Here is a 17198-nt window from a genome sequence, read left to right as displayed (position 1 = left end):
AATAATAATAATAACAATAATAAAATAATATTTCTTTTTAATGAACAATAAATATGACATTCAAAATGTGATTAATTACAATCTTGTTAATTTTATAAATAATTTTAATGCAGAAATTAATAAATAACTTTAATATATTTGATTTTTGCTATATATAAATTTTTATAGATTTTCTTGGATAAATTTATTTAGTCTATACTCCATATTAAAAAAAAAAATTATAAAAGCAGATAGACATTTTAAATTAAATAATTCACAATTCACAACATTTACTGAAATTATTTATATGTGTATTAATTAAGTATATTAAGTATAATTAATTGACTAGTTAAAGTTATGCTACCTTTACGCAAAAATCTGTTATGCTTCATCAATTTTTCTCAGTGTATCGCTGCGTCGACAACAAAAGCAAACAGCAGGCAGGCAGGCAAAGGTAAAAGGAGTGTCAGCCAGGCAGCCAGGCAGGGAAAGGGACAAAGAACAATAACAACAACAACGACGTTAAAGGAGAGCAGATGGAACGACCCAAACGGCCCAGCGAGTGGCGTTGCCTCTGCTAGCGTCGCGCAGGCCGAGCCGAAGACCAAGCCGAAGACCGAGCCACGACCGAGCGACGACCGAGGCTCGGCTGAAGCGAAGTTCGTGAATTGGTTCGATTCATTCGAAAATTGTGCGTGCAACGCGAAGGACGTGCGACGCGTGAAGCTCTCTCGCTGTAGCCACTGTTGTTGCTGTTGCTGTTGTTGTTGTGCTCGTTGTCGTTGTGTTGAATGTTGTTTTAGTTGCCACCCCGTGGCCAGCAGAGACGTAGCGCCCAGCGTGTGACGTCAGTAGCGACACACAAAATATCACAGTTCGCCAAATATTCAATAAAAGAAAACAGAAGAGCAAGAAGAGAGAGAGATAGCAAGAGGAAATAGAAGAAGCAGTGTAGAATCTGTATAAATCTAAAACTATGTCTGCGAATAATGAAGCGGAGCCAGCGGCTGCATTGGCCGCTGCTGCTGCATCCTCGTCGGCAGACGCCGCTGCCGCCGCCTCGGAGTACCTGAAACGCACCTGCCTCATCTGCGGCTGTCAAACCAATCAGGCCATCAACATCTATGAGCCGCGCTCCGGACCAAACATCGTGCAATTAATTCAAGCCAAATTCAAGTTTCAGGTAAGCAACAACAAAAACAAAAAACAGAAAAGGCAGAAAACATTTATATCAAAGGAAATTCAGCTAAAAACATCAAAAAATCGATAAGCGAACCAAATGAGTCATATGCATGTCCTTCTCTCTGTCTGCGCGCGTGTGTGTGTGTGTGTGTTGACCGTGTTGCAAAAGGGGATGAAAAATTGTGTGAGAGCTTCTGGAAGCAGCACAGCCCACAGCACGTCTGGCCCATCTCCAGGTGGCTGCAGCATCCAAGCGTGTGCACTTGAAAGTCGCAAAAGGTTAGCAAAACACATCGCGAGGCAAGAGACAGAGATAGAGACAGAGGGACAGAAGGAGGGAGCGAGAAGTGGGAGTCAAAGGAGTTACAGGAGCTATAAAAATTATAGAAGCTACGGGCGTAAAGCAGCTATAGAAGTTACAGGAAGTTCAACAATCGCAACTGTAGACATTGCTAAAAGGGCGGAAAGCAAGAGAGAGAGAGAGAGGGAGAGAGAGAGAGAGAGAGGGAGTGGGAGAGAATTGCAGCACAGTAGAGTCAAGGTATTTTGTAAGGTGAGCAAATCTAATGCAAGGTAAGGGAATTTGCCATTCTAGAAATCACTTAGCGAGAGGTGAGGCAGTTGGATCTGAGTTACTTAAGAAATTCGCAAAGTCTAATTGAATAGAGAGGGCAAAGTTTAAGGAGAAAGAGGGAGAGGGAGAAACAGTGTAGAGCTAACCAAATGAAAAAGCTATAAATGTAATTGGAATATGAATCAATATTTAAACAAGGAATTCCCAATGGATAATAGACTTAGTATATAAGAAAGGTAATGGATATTTGATTGGATAGTTAGAGTAAGGGAAGGCCAGAATGTTGGTCTAGGTCAATCTAGTTAAACAGTCATTAATAAATAGCTATAGGAAAGGCAAGAAACATAGAAGCAATAGATAAATATAGCTAGACATGATAAAAAGAAGATGATAATAAAAAGAAGTAGGGCTTTATGGAAAAGTGAACTACAGTGCGATAACAGACATAGCTAACATAGTGTAAGGACACAAGTGGAAGGACACAAAGTACAAGAAGTAGTGCAAGGGCAAAGCACTTAGGCGCAACTAATCGCATGAGCTGGCTCTAAATAATTTAGTATGACGTAGTAAGTGACTAAGTAAACCAAGTCAGCCGAAGGGCGGTGAGTGAAGAGTGAAGAGAACTGTGCTAACTGTCGCTTGTATCCGTATCCGGTATGCGGTATTTGTGGGTAGCTGGACAACTGAGGAACTGAGGAACTGGGCAACTGGGCAAGTGGGAACTTGGGAACTCGGGTAACTGGATAGCAGCTGCTGCATTTCCCTTTTTCTGTAATCGGACACTTTGCATGTGTGACACTTGGCTCGATACGCTGCATGTCCTTATGCATATGTCCTTTTTCCATCATAATTTCCAACAGCTTGTTCTAATTTGAATGCGCCATGGGAACCGAAAATGTTTCTGCCTCTGTCGCTGCCACTGTCGCTGCCACTGCCTCTGCTCCTGCTTTTGTCTTTCCTGTCTGTGCCACAAAGTGCGTTGCATATTGGATTACAGTCGTGGCACGACTACTACCTGTATGCCTCGAACCTGCTTCGGCGAGAGATCCCAACGGCAGCTGCCGCTGCTGCCAGCGACATTTCGTGAATATCTCAACTTCATTTATGATTGATCCAATTTCTGCGGGCAGCAGCCTCTGCCTCAGCCTCTGCCTCAGCCTTTGCCTCTACCTCTGTCTACGCCTTTATTTTCTACCTTTTTTACAGCTGCTTGCAAGAGCAGCTGTATTTGCAGCACTCTTTCACACACACACACACACACAGATCGTAACACTCTCTCTATGGAGTAGCCCGCATTTACGTGCCCTGATCTCTCTCCTTTTTTTCGCATATCGGCCCATTGTCTGCTCACATTTCTATAGCTAGCTCAAGATTTTCGTTTCGTTTACCTTTTTTTTGTACCAACTGCGCAATCAGTGGAGCAGCTGCCTAGTCTTATCTATGAAAAGGAGCGTAGTTACCTTTATAGATCTTCAAGAGATAAGAGACAGAGAGTAAATAAAAACTGATTTGTGTATTGAGCCAAACATACTCATTGAAAGATCATCCTGTAAAGTGGAATACTCTACTCAAATACATCTAGAAATACTTTCTAGACAAAACCATCCCAAGACTTCAGATAACCCAGATTTCAAGTTCCCACAGCTGCCCCTGCCCTTTACTTAAAGCCACTTCAAACCAGAGAAACCATAGAAAAATCCTTGAAAATTCTACAGAAAATTGGGAAATTTCGAAATTGAAGGACTTCTTCACTTCGAATTCTGCTTCTTCTCGGGTTTCAATGCGAAACTCGGTTAATTGGATTGATGACAATTGAATTAGTTTGTCATAACAGAGAAATGTGATAGGGGCTAGCTAAGCTAGATAAGTAGGTGGGCAATTAAGACTTGACTAGAATAAATATTATATATTGAAAGCAATCTATAGGCAGGCAATGAAGATGGTGTAACAGATACTCAAATGGAGGCTAAAGGATAATTATATGATACTTTTTATGAGATTAGCCTAAGAATTGTGTGGGAAAGCTTAGCGGGGAGCTTTAGAGATAAATATGAAATTTAAAAAGTAGATGATAGATTAACGTTAAAGGAAAGGACAAATAATGAAAATATCAAAATACGATAGATAATAGATTAAGAATGAAGTATAAAAGATGGATGTTGGAAATTGGAATAAGCAATATTAAATATGAAATATGCAAGATGAAAGAGCAAAGCTGAATTATCATAGATAAATCAACTCAGATTAAAGATAAATTTTAATTTAATTTATTCGCCTTCCATGATCATAGACCATATGTTATTCCTACTTCTTTTTTGAGTACTCCCAAAATACTAAAAGCCTAAAAATACTACCCTGTTTTGAACTGCTAGTTAATTGAAGCATACGAAAAGTAACGGTAATATTCCACCCAACAGTTTTATTCAAATTTTACCCATTTATTTATCATAGTTCACCCTATGCGATAGCTAACGATCGTTACGTTCAGTATTTGCGCAACTAGGCACCACCTGCCCTTCTAAATGCACCCCCTATACATATATGACACCCCCGCCATAAAGAACACACGCACACTAACACACACACATACACGAACAGTTCGCGTGAATGACAGACAGACAGCAGCAGCAGCAGCAGCAGAAAGTTAACTCATTCATCTGTCTGCCTTGACTGCCTACCTCTCACTCTCTCTCTCTCCTTCTCTCTCTCTGTCTCTGTCTCTGGGTCTTTATCAGCTTTGCGTGTGGCTCTGTCTGAATTGCACCTGGCCTGCAATTTGCATTTACCGTTTACACATGGGCCCTTAGCTTCGATTGGGTTTCCTTTTGAGATCCTGCCTGGCTCCCCTCTCTCTCTCTCTCTCTCTCTCTCTCTCTCGCTGTCTATCTCTAATCCTAAGCAGCTGTCGCTAGCTGCCGCGTGCCTTTTGTCAGTTATTGTTGTTTGTATTTCCCTTTTATTTTGATATTTCGTCGGGTCTCCTTTGGCTACGCTCGATAAGGCGAGGCGCGTGGCCAAACGAGTTTGCCGAACTGCACCTGAGCCTCCTCGACTGGGCCAGCTAACCCCGCCATAGCCCCTACTCCCGCCTAGCCTGATCTGGTTATGCTTCGTGCCAGCTGCTGCTGCTGCTGCCGCTGCTGGGCGCAATTTTCGGCTGGCAGGTGCACGAATTATTATTGATACAATGCCTCCTCCTCCAGCCGCTGCTCCGTCTGCCCCTCCTCCTCCTCCTTTCATCTGGTAATTAATATGCCACGGTCTCAGCCGCAACTTGAGTTTTATGCCATTTTTTGCACCTTTGCCTCCAAACTCTGAATTCCCTGGCAGACTCATTAGTGGTCAGTGGTCAATGTTCAGCTCGGCTCAGCTCTTCGGGCGTCGCTCAATTTGAGCGGCATATTTTCGGTCAGCTGTGGTCATGCTTCAGCTGTAATTCCTGGGGCAGGACCTCGACACGGACTCTGCGCGGCTCGAGCGTGTCCCGTCCGTGTGCTCAACTCTGCTTTGCTATAATTGGGAGGCAGCTCTAAGCAATTAAATTAGGCCTATTTCTAGTTTCGAGGGTTGACTGACTAGCTGATACCCTGTAGTTGCAGAGGAAATATTCTGGATTATTTACATTGAATTAGGGATTTTAATATTTATATTTACATAACTCTGTCTCTTTTGTTCTCTCTATTAATTCCATGATCTTTCTTTCCCTTTATCTCTCTCCTTCTGCCTCTATTCTCTGTCTCTTTCTCTCAATCTCTTTTCATGCTTCTTCTTGTCTCATTCGCTTTATCTAGGTCTTGCTCTCCCTCTCTAATTTTAGAATTTTATGTCCATATCTCAATCTCTCCCTCACCTCGTTTCTCCTGCTTTCTCTATCTGCCACGCTCCCCCCCCCCCTCTCTCTCTCTCTCTCTCTCTACCTGTTACCATACCACCATCTTCAAGTCGTATAATCTAATTCTATAAGACTTTAATTATATAGTATTAAATTAACAACTCTCTCCCTCTCTTTCTCTCTGTCTTGCAGCCCTTGAATGAGGATAAATTCTTGTGCTTCAGCTGCAACAATTGGCTAATCAATTGGCACTCGCTGCAGGCGCTCAACAGCAACGATGCCGAGAGTCAGAGTCGCAGTCAGAGCCCCTCCGCCCACATGGGCAACAACAGCAGCAGCGCCGGCATCGTGCAGCAGCAGCAGCAGGAGCTGCCGCTGTCGAAGGCGCAGCCCGCGAAGCTGCGACCTGTGGCCCAGGTGCGTCCGCAGCCACAGCGACAGCCTCAGCCTGAGCCACAGCTACAGCCACAACCACAGCCCCAGTCCCAGCCTCAGCCTCAGCCACCGCCATCGAGTCGCCTGCCCGCCCTAAAAAACATCGAGAGAGAAAGATCGGCGAGGAGAATGCCGCCGGCTCTGAGCAGGCGCCGATGCAGGCGGACGAGCAAGCAGCCAAGGCGCCGATCCTTGCGTAGCTCATGCGACTCCTGCAAGTGGCGCTCGCTGCACAAGCGGAGCCTGGCCAAGGTGGCTCAGCTGCAGCGACAGCTGAGCAGGCAGCAGCAGAAGCAGCAGGAGCTGGAGCTGGAACAGCAGCAACTCCAGCAGAGACTAGTCAAGTCGCCCACCTACCAAAGATTGCCCAAGCCACGCGTCGATGGCAAAGTTGTGGCCATGTTTCGACGACTGGGCACCACGCTGAGCCAGGAGCAGGCGGAGGCACCGCAGCAGGAGCAGCAGAAATCACCATCGCCGCTGAATCACATCATGAGTCCAGTCAAGCGGCGGCCACGCTGGACACGTCAGCTGGACGAAGATGAGATCCTGCTGGAATTCGATAGAGCAATAGCGGAGGTGCTGCCCGTGGCCAAACGACGATTAAGCTACCAAACAAAAGGCGAAACAGTGGAAGTGGAAACGGAAACGGAAGAGGAAAAGGAAGTGGAGCAGGAGATGGAGCAGGAGCTGGAGCTGGAGCTAGAGCTGGCTGTTAGCCAAGTAAACCACCAAACCGAACTGCAGCTGGGTCAGTTGCAGCTGCCACAGGGACTGAGCATCACATTGATCTAAAAAGAAAATCCAAAATCCACAAGAAAAACAAAAAACAAAAAAAAATTAGTCAAATTTTGCGAGCATAAAATTTAGTCTTAGTTAAACTTTAATTTGTATAGTACCTCAACTAAATTTGTAATTGTTAGTCAATATACATAATTATATATATTAGCGAAGACCTAAGAATGTTAAGTTAATATATGCATATACATACAATTATTATTATTATTCATAATTGAAGTGAAACCATCACAAAAAAGTAATGAAACCGTAGTTGAATTTGTTCACATTTGCCATGTTATAGCTACAAAAACAAAAAACATAACATATAAATAAAAAATAATTAGCACAACCACAATCAAAATAGCAACAAAATGAAAGAGTACTTTAATTTTTTTGAATTTGGCGCCGAAAAGCTACGCAACTGTTGCGCCGCTGTTATGGTGCTGTGCGCGTTGCCAACCACTGTTACCAGCAAACAGCTGCCTATCGATATATCGTCAGTGTACGTTAATATATCGATTGCCTGTCATACCTTGCCTTGCCTTGCACTTTTTTGCTGCCCATATCTTTTCAGTCTTCTTTTCGTTTTTCTTGCGCATGGTTCGTTGCTGTTCGCGAATCTTGGCATTATTGCATTAAAACGCGCTCTCAGCGCTTGTAAACCAACAAAAAAAATTACAAATTGAAGTTTAAACTGTTCTGCAAAGTGCAGCGTGCTTGGTTGGTAATTAATTATTATTATTTATTGTGTTACGTGCTCAACTACATTTAAGTGCCGCAAAGTCTTTAAGTATTTCGAAAAGAAAAAGAAGTTGCTAAAAGTGAGTTGACATTGAAGTGCGTGTGTGCATGTGTATGTGCATGTGGTGTGTCTGTGCGAGTGTGCGAAATTCTTTTGTCTCATATTCTTATTTAAATACGCGCAAAAATTATAATTGCAAAACGAAGGTGGCAATACAACAACAATAACAACAATAGCAACGGCAACAGCAGCAACTCAAGCGGCAACGCGTGCTTATTGCTTTTTCATTATTTGTTGCATCGCATAAAAATCAATAAGTAACAAAAAAAAACTGGTAAATTGTGCTCATTGTTGTTGTTGTTACTGTCGCGGCAGGAGTTTGTCGCCGTTGCCGTCGTCTAACGTTTCCGTCAACAATCGAAGAGCTCGCCTTGAAGCTGACTCGCTCGTTCGTCCGCCGCTCGTTCCGCGCTCCTCTTTCACAGTTCCTCTCGCTTGCTCACTCGTGTTTTATATTCGCTATATCGTGTTATCTTGTTTTTTTTCGCCGTGTTTATTTTGGTAACGCGCGCAAGCCAACAAATAAAAACCTAATTGTAACGCTTGTCTTGTTTATCTCTTTTATCGCCTGGCCACAGAAGCAGAGCTTTTACCTAGCTGCATTTCGAAATAACAACAACAACAACTACGGCAAGAGAACAGCTGAAAGCTAATAGCTGAAAGGGTAAGCATAATATGAATAACTTGACAGAGAATAATATATGTATGACAAAATGGCGGCTGTCAGTTCGATAATCGAAAGTGTATTGTGTATGTTCTCTACTGCTATTTCTCTTACACGCACAATCGAATTGTATAACGGTTCAATGCACCAGGCGGCATTTGAATTCGCAGGCATTGCTATTGCTATTGCGTTTGTTGTTACTGTTGTTGTTGTCTCCTTTTGCATCTGTCGTTTTGCTACATTTCCTTCCAGCTGCTGCGTCAGCTGCACGTGTACCGTTATACGGGTTTGTGACTCAAATAACTGCCTTGGTGTTGTTGTTGTTATTGGGCGTTTGTTTTTGTTTTTTCGTTAATTCGCCTTATTCGGCACAGTCCGCAATTTGTTTGTCTCAAATTTGCCGTAATTAAAAATCAAATTGATTTTCCGTTCGCAAGCATACACGCGAGAATCAACAACAACAACAGAAGACAATCAAATTGTCAGTTAGCAACAACAACAACGATTGCTGCAACAATGAACAAAAAGCAATTTTCGTATTAAACAGGCAGAAAGCAACAAAAAAAAAAAAAAAAAAAAACTCAGTCAAGGCATTGGCAGCTCATTGTTATTGTTGTTGTTGCTGTTCGCTTGCCACACGTTTATGCCGCTTGTCGTTGTTGTTGTTACTGTGTCGTGTGTTGCAACAATGAGCATGGCTAATTTTTGTTATAACAAAAGTTAAGTACTCGACTCTTAAAGCTTTGCCGTTGTTAACGAAACGGTTTTTCGTTAACAGCAACAACAACCACGACAATGACAACAACCAACTGAAGAAGAAACGGCCCAGCCACAACAACAACAACAACCAAAGCTGTTTTTATTTTTCTTTCGTGCTTAGTTTTGCCTTTGCGTGGCGCTTAGGCATTACCCAACACTATTTCGACTAAGAACCAATAAGAAATGATATTGCATTAGATTGTGTTTTTAACTCATTCTTTTGTTTTGTTTTGCCCCCTCTCTTGCTTGCCACTTTCTGAATTGCCCCTTGGCCAAATTGGTCAATTTCTAAGCCTCTCAACTTGTTAAGATTAGCTCGCATTAACTTGAATCACTTTATATATTATTTGTATAGAGTGAAACCACACGAAAGCAGCTAAGGAATACGAATATTCTATATATATAAATATGAAAGTTTTTAGCTTATAGATTATTTGTAAGTTATTAGTTTATTTTATAATAATATAATAATAAAAAAAAAAATAAGTAAATAAAAGAGTAAAAAAATGGTACTTCCCATACCGGGAATCGAACCCGGGCCTTCTGGGTGAAAGCCAGATATCCTAGCCACTAGACCATATGGGACGTGACGTTCCGCATGAGAATTTAAATACTTGCTAGCAATGTGAGCTCATACCGAAAATATACAGTAGAGCATCAGCATATATACCTTATATATATATGTATATATATATAAATTTTTATATATTTATAGTTTCGTCCACTAAATAAACTATAAATATGTTTATTGCTGTCTTATACTTTTAAAGAAAATGCCTTTCATTTCATGAAGAATATAAAATGGAATAAAATCACTTTCTATTCAGTTTTAGTCAGTTGCTCTATTTAAACTCAAATATTTAGTGGGCGTTAAAGTACGTATTTGACTAAATTGAAAAGTCTTTTCTAACTGCCTGAAGCCACAATCCCATATTGTCTAGTGGTTAGGATATCCGGCTCTCACCCGGAAGGCCCGGGTTCAATTCCCGGTATGGGAAAAATATATAAAGTATAAGTACATTTTTTTTACATTTATTTTGACATTAATTGCGTTGCACTCTTAATTTATTGTTAATTTTTATATAACGTTCCCTTTGATTAATGCGCCATTAATCAGCTTTTTATTTTTTTTTTTTTTTTTGAAAAGCTGAAAATCTGTAAACAGCTTCCACTTAATTTTTGACCTCGTAATGGAGCCAATTTAATTGAAGTAGGTTTCTTATGAATATCAAAGCTGAAAATTTGATCCGGCTCAATGAACTCTGCACACGGATGGAGCCCAACTGGCTGCAACTCAATTTTCAGCTGGAAAAACAGCCATAAAACGACTAATTCATCAAAAGTGTGGCAAGCAGCGGGCTATTGTTGTAGACGTTGCTGTTGTTGTTGTTGTTGTTGCTATTACTGCTGCTGCCGCTATGTGTTGGTCCGCCTACTTTTTGTTGCCTGCCACTTTCTTAGCAATTGAAACTTTGTTGTGTTTTGAGCTTTGGCTTTTTTATTTAGTTTTTTATTATTATTTTTTTTTTTTTTCGTATGCCATCATCAGCTCTGCTCAGACATTAGAAGCGCGTGTGAGGCGATATGCGATTGAGCAAGCGGTAGAAGAAGAGGCAGCAAAGACAGCAGCAGCAGCAGCAGAAAAAAGGCACAGCATAAAAAATTAACATTTTTATATATTTTTTTTCTGTTTTGTAGCCAGCAGCTAGCTCAAAGAAAGCCAAGCCCCGAGAATCAAGACAAGAGTAACAAATAAAATAACAAAAAGTAAAAAAAAGAGAGACTGTTTTTTTCTTCTTTTGCTCTTCTGTTAAACGTCAAACGTTACGCCAACGCTAAGACACACGAAGCTTCGTTTGTTTTTAATGTTAAACCAGTTGAGCTGAGCTTCAGCCAGAACAAAAGAGCAACAAAAGCAAAGCAAAGCAAAGCAGCTGCTGTTGCTGTTGCTGCTGCCATCGCCCTCGCTCTGCCTAGCTACAGCTGCAAAGCTACGCTAGCTGCATATTAAAGCTTTTTGCCTGTCGTCAATCGAATGTTTATTTAATGCTGTCTAAAGTTTTGTTTGTTTTGCTTTTGCTCTGTGCTTCGTCTGCTGTCCTTAAGATGATGTAGACTCTGCTCTAATCCGTTTGAAGTGGCGGCAGCTCGTTTCATTCCGTTTGCCAGTTGTTTATGTAGCGTTGGACTCCAATCATTTTCATATATTATGCACTAAGCGCTTAATTTCGAAGAACAACATTTAAGTGCTTAATTTCCCGTAGGGGACTCAATCCTTTTTATGTCTCATGATCAATGTGCTTAATTTCGAAAAGTACCATTTATACGTTCCATTTCTAGCAGAGGACTCCATTCATTTTTATGTCTCATGATCAATGTGCTTAATTTCGAAAAAGTACCATTTATACGTTCCATTTCTAGCAGAGGACTCCAATCATTTTCATGTCTCATGAACAATGCGCTTAATTACGAACAGTGCTCTACTTATACAGCATGCAGTAATCGCCGGACTCGAATTATTTTCAGATATCTCAAATCAAGCGCTTAATACCGAACAGTGGCAAAGTGTAGCAAGCAGCAGCAGCAGCAGCAGCGTTTCATTGCCATTGCTCGAAAGCCGGACTCCAATCATTTTCATGTATCATGAGCGCGGCGCTTAATTAGAAACAGTGCAATTTAAATGGCAAGCAGTGACAGCAGCGTTTCTTTTCCAATGCGTTGCATTTGGATCGATCCAAATCATTTCATGTACCACGGCCGTTGCGCTTAATTACCGGCCATGCAATTTGAGTATGCAAACAGTGTTTCATTTTCATTTGTACTCTCAGGCGTTAATTACACCGTGTGTGTTTTGTTTCCGCTATTTACTTAACACGCACTTACTATTTACAAGCAAGCAGTGTGCATTTCGTTGCCACTGCATTTCCATTGCAAACAATGCGAATTTCGCTGTTTAAATTTTTGCTGCGTATCTTAAGGCTTAATTATTAGCTAAATACCTTTAAGCGCCTTTCAACTTAATCAAACGTTGTAGCTGCAGCTGCTATTGTGACTTCTGAAGCGTGTGACCGGAGGTGAAATTTCATTTTCGATTATTTCGGCTAGCAGCCAAAAGGAAAAAAAAAGCAACCGCAAACAACGCCGTCAAACTGTCTAAAACTAGCGATAAATGCGCGCAGATACTTTGAGCGTAGTTTGGCCGCGTTTGCAATCCGAATTCGCTTTAAATGGACAACTGGGAGTGGGTCACACAGCTGCAGACTGTGCAGCAGCAGCAGCAGCAGCAGCAGCACAAGCAGCAGCACAAGCACCAGCAGCAGCAACTGATGGCAGAGACCAACGCAGCGATTATAGGGATGCGGATGGATACCCACAGACACCACAGACTCAGCTCAGCTCTGCTCAGCACAGCACAGAGACTCCCAGACCGGTTGGCGCGATCATTCGCTCGTTGGTTCGTTCATTCGTTGGCTCGATTCGAACGCGTTGCGGCATTTTTTGATTCTTTGCTTAAAGCGTAAATATTTCAATTTATTTATTGGTCATGCGTCTCTTGGTCGATACCACTTTCTACCCGCTAGTCTGGCAGATGTATCTACATGTGTCGTGTCTTGACCAGCCCCGGATTTCAACAACACCAAACACACACACACACGCAGAATCTGTGTCAACGGCCTTTGACTTGACTGGAGCGGCCCTTCTATATAGTTATAGAGCCCAAGATCGTGGGCGTGACGCCAACGTCTTCTCATATGCGCATTTTTCACAAAACATGAAAATGAAATGAGTGAAAACGTTTTGCACTTTTCATGTCTGCTGTCTACTGTCTCCATATCTCTCTCTCTCTCTCTCTTTCTGTCTTTGTCTGCGCAAACAAAAGTCAAAGAGGTGTGTACGACAATTTCAACTGCAGGCCATGCATGACCCGCGTGTATTATACGAACGCGAGATGGTGTTGGGGCAGATGGGTGGGGAGGACTAGGCGTAGGTTAGTTGTTGTCTGATTGCCATGCTAAATGGCTAAAGAGAAAACTATGGCAACGGGCAGCTCAATAACCAATACAGCCATAAAAATAAATCACGTCAAGCTGTATTTAATGAAAGTTCTAAACTAAGAGATACCCTGTAAAGTGAACAAAGTATTAGATAAATGTATTAAACACACAAAGCTTTACATACTTATGAGCAAATCTTCCAAAGAAACTCTATTAATTGAAATAATTATGATATATATGTATATATAAATAATATAATAAACTTTTTGTTAATCCTAGGCTTACTCTTTCATTTAATCAATTCTCCTCAAATTTTCTACAAAATACCCTCTAATTGTGCATGCGTGAGTAGGGTATAGTAAAATGTTGCGACAAGGCAATGAAACTTACACGTTTTCTACACGCTGCACCTCACGACTTAGTCAAGCCAAGTCAATTGGGACTCCACGTTGGAGTCGTCAGACACAGAACACAACAGAAACGAAGAGTTAAAGAAGAAGAAGAAGCGGTAGAGAAAAACGACAGTGCGTGAGTTTTTTATAACGATTTGTCTGTAGAGAAGTTGGCATGCTAATTGGGTTGTATATGCCATGGCGTCTACTCTCTGTGTGAGTGTGTGTGTGTGTGTGTATGTGTGATTGAGTGTTAAACGAATGGATCACTTAAAACACTACACTATGACCATAATAGGGTTCATTGAAGTTCACTTTCGCCCGGGGCAACGATTGGACTTTAGAGGTCAGCATTTGATAGTTGTTCGTTAAGAGATAATGGTTAAAAAATAAAAGAAGAACATATTTATGGGACCAGGCGAAGCTAGTGACATGATAAAGATTGCTTTATTGGCTAGAGCCGAGGGCTATAACCTCTATGACAGAGCCACAGAGTGAGGGAGAGAAGGAGAGAGATGTATTCCAATGATTTATTTATAAATGAACAATTTATTAAATGGGTTTTCTGAACTTGAGACATATAAAAATCAAATTTTGTAAACAAAGGAAAACAAATAATAATAATTGGCACTTCCCATAAAGGGAATCGATCCCAAGTCAGATATTCTACCCACTAGACCTACCTGAGAGGTATGTTCTTTTATTACTGAATTTGTCTAGAAATATTAATGGAAAAGTCATCCTAGCCAAGCTTAAATTATAAGGTATTTGATTGCTATATAAATATCTATAATTTTCTCATTTTCAACAGTTTCTTGAACAAATGTAGTCACTTTTATAAGCATCATCATCATCATCATTATCATTACCATTATCATTATCATTATCAATATTATATGAAGTTTAGCTTCGAGTGAAATCCAAAGTAAATATGATGATTGCCGACATTGTAACTGCTGTATCTGATGGTTTATCGAATGGTTTATCCATTTTGGGCAACGTAATTTTTAATGTTTGCCCATTGATGATGATGCCTGCCCATCGCCGCCACCGCCGCCGCCTACTTCGCATCAACCTCCTCCAGGCATAGCTTTTTTCCTATTTTTTATTAATTACCAAAAACGAGTTTGGTTTTATTTTTGATGTCAGCTCGTGTAAGATAAATTGAATGAAGCGCTGCTCCGGGGTCTGCACTTGAAGCGCACATAAAAATTATTGCTTGTCAGCGATGAAGCTACAGCAGCAGCAACAACAACAACAACAACAACAACCGTTGCAACTGTGCTAATGCAGTGAAAATCTTGTAAACTTCATTTAATTTACTGACTTTGCCTGATGAATCAATCATTGCGTCTGCTTAGCTTTGGCTATTTAAATGAACCGGTTGTAGCAACCGAGCCACAGACCAACATCGCCCCATCTCTCCCAGTTGGCGTCTAATGAGCGAGGCACTTGTCTACCCGCAGCTAAATAAATATAAGAAACTTCAACTCTGCCAACACTTTCATGACGGGGCAGTCAGCCTGCCTGTCTGTCTGCCGGACGGACAGACAGACTGAAAGACGACGCGACAGGCCGTCCATCTGCATCTGTTCATAAGGTAGGGTCGCTCTCTTCAGTTTTCTCCACGCTTCATGTTATTGTCTGAGAAAGTCTTTCTACGGTTTTATGCATATAAGTTATATGGCGCTTACACGTGTCTCACCTTACAGATTACAGCTTACAGGCAATTACAGATGGAATATATTAATTGGCATGTAAATATGATTTGTGGCATTTAATTAGGCGCAACAGTTACAGAGATTTCCTTAAGGCAATCATTCAATTAACTTTGGATGAGCTTTTTTATACTACCAAGATGGTTTGAATGAAGATTGGGGTCAATTATTGCCCAGTAACCCAATTGCTGGACTTTCCAGTTCTTGTAAGGTTTCTTCTTCCTCTGCTGCTTCCACAGAAAACGGGTTGGCTTTCCAAGAAACGCTTTGCCATATGGATGGAACTCATAAAGCAAAAATCCCTCTTAACAATTTACCAAAAAAAAAAAAAAAAGAACAAAGAGTGTTTGATGATGTCACCCAAAACTTTGTTGGACTTGAAAGAACTGCTAGAATTGCAGTTTGAGAATGAATTTGATATTACTCATATATCTATATATACAGAGATATACATTTACATATCTCATTTGTGGTGGTCAATGTGTCTGTATGGCATTGCAACTCGAGTGCATTCATATTTCAAGGGTCTCCACGCGCTCCCCGTTACATGGGCAAACCTTGTTAGAGCGTCTCGCTTCACTTAAATATATCATAACTGTTTAATTAGCTAATGTAATTAGCTAAAATAGTTGGCAATTAAGCAAATGAAATGAGCTCGAAACTCGTTTCGTGTCTGGTCAGTTTTTTGTTGTTGTTATTTTATACCTAAGAACTGAATTCGATTTGATTCCATTTCCGACTTGGACTCAGTTGCTGTGAAGGTCTTCAATGAGTCGTAGATCAAGTTGAGGCGAGGCGAGGCGATTCGATTCGATTTCAGTCTAGTCTCATCTCCTCTCTGCTGCTGCTGAGTCAGTTTCGTCTAAAACTAATCATAATTTATATAATATTCGCTTTGTTCTTTTTTGGCAATTCGTAAAGTGCCGAAACTTTGGGGCTCTCCCCTTTCACACAGTCCCGCTGTGGTTTCAATTCCATTTGCAAAACATTTTCGTATGTGTTTGTTTCTTTTGCATGTTTGCCAAAACTTTTATCATTGTGTCAGGTCCAATGTCGCTAACAACGAACACACAAAAGAGTTGAGAGGGGGAGAGAAACATAAAGTTTGTGTTCGTTTTTTTATTGCGTTTATCGCACATTTTGTTCAAGGTGAGGCGCGTGTTGCGCCGAGACAATGGAAATGAAACAGTTACAGCGCATTGAAATTGCAATTAGCTTAAGCGCTTTTAATAAGCTGATTTGATGTGTTAACCAACACTGCAAATATATGTTAAAACTCTAATGAAGTGAGTTGATTGGCAAAAAATTTACATTATTTAAAATAAATAACAAAAGTTTTGAACAATTTAATAATAAAAGTAAAAACAATATTTGCAATTATAATCGACTAACCTCGTTCCTTACTTTGGTTTACCCACTGTTAATTTACTATTTATACTTGCTAAATTATCGAAGAACTCCGAGACAGAAATCTATATTGAATTAATTGCAATTAGCTCAAGCTTATTTTGGTTTACTGTGTTAACCAACACTGTAATGCAATATGCAGCCTCTATTTTACAGAGGAATACTGACACATTAATAAGCCATAAGCCATTGACAATGAAACACTCTTGGCCAATTACAATACCAATTATGCATTTTCCATAACTTGAATTTGCGTGTTAGCCAACACTGCAACTGAGTGCGACACTTGCCATTTGTCCGACACTTGCCATCGTTATAAAAATGATTAAATAATTACCTTTGACTATTTTATATTAGCTGTCTCGCTCGCTCGCTCGCTCTCGCTCTCCATCTCTATCTTCTCTGTTTTTTCTCTTCTTTGTGCGACTTGCAATTACTTTTCAATTACTCATTTATTGCCACCAGCAGCTTCATCAACGTGGCTCGTTTTATGCTCTGTCTTTAAAGAGTTTTAGCTTTTGTCTTTGCTGTTCGCTTTTGGCTCTTGCTTTTGTTTTTATGACTACTGCATTCAATTAAATTAATTGCTTTGGAAATTGAGTTCGTTTTCTTCTTGTTGCCGGCTGTCAGCCAAACTTGTTGAGCACTGAAATTGATCAGCGAGCGGCCCGACTCGGAC

The 17198-nt window shown here is 40.8% G+C and overlaps 1 protein-coding gene and 2 non-coding genes across 5 annotated transcripts; 2 read left to right on the top strand and 1 right to left on the bottom strand.

Moving 5' to 3' along the window:
* Positions 1-648: 648 nt before the first annotated feature.
* Positions 649-8210, top strand: phyl (phyllopod). Of its 3 annotated transcripts, none has more exons than XM_018013078.2 (3): positions 649-1162; positions 5760-7502; positions 8163-8210. In XM_018013078.2, exons 1-2 carry the CDS (start codon positions 956-958, stop codon positions 6795-6797), a joined length of 1245 nt encoding a protein of 414 aa, XP_017868567.2. In that variant the 5' UTR covers positions 649-955; the 3' UTR covers positions 6798-7502; positions 8163-8210. The 3 variants fall into 3 exon arrangements, with proteins under 3 accessions (XP_017868567.2, XP_089325941.1, XP_089325942.1); XM_089469815.1 differs by having other exon boundaries at positions 5760-7506; XM_089469816.1 differs by having other exon boundaries at positions 5760-7603.
* Positions 8211-9520: 1310 nt separating this feature from the next.
* On the bottom strand, positions 9521-9592 carry TRNAE-UUC (transfer RNA glutamic acid (anticodon UUC)). Its single transcript has one exon. It is a non-coding gene; the product is annotated as a tRNA-Glu (tRNA).
* A 341-nt stretch (positions 9593-9933) lies between these two features.
* TRNAE-CUC (transfer RNA glutamic acid (anticodon CUC)) lies at positions 9934-10005 on the top strand. The gene has a single exon. It is a non-coding gene; the product is annotated as a tRNA-Glu (tRNA).
* Positions 10006-17198: the final 7193 nt, after the last annotated feature.

This window comes from Drosophila arizonae, chromosome 5 (genome assembly GCF_054131065.1).
Source record: "Drosophila arizonae isolate 15081-1271.41 chromosome 5, UAZ_ARI_1.0, whole genome shotgun sequence".
In the NCBI taxonomy this organism is placed as follows: domain Eukaryota; kingdom Metazoa; phylum Arthropoda; class Insecta; order Diptera; family Drosophilidae; genus Drosophila; species Drosophila arizonae.
Note: the sequence above shows the minus strand (reverse complement) of the source record. Positions and strands in the feature narration are given on the sequence as shown.

What these genes read in the sequence shown, in the direction of transcription:
- phyl (XM_018013078.2), top strand. Translation starts at nt 956, where the DNA reads ATGTCTGCGAATAATGAAGCGGAGCCAGCGGCTGCATTGGCCGCTGCT. An exon ending in AAGCCAAATTCAAGTTTCAG is followed by an intron (nt 1,163 to 5,759) that starts GTAAGCAACAAC and finishes TCTGTCTTGCAG; the next exon opens with CCCTTGAATGAGGATAAATT.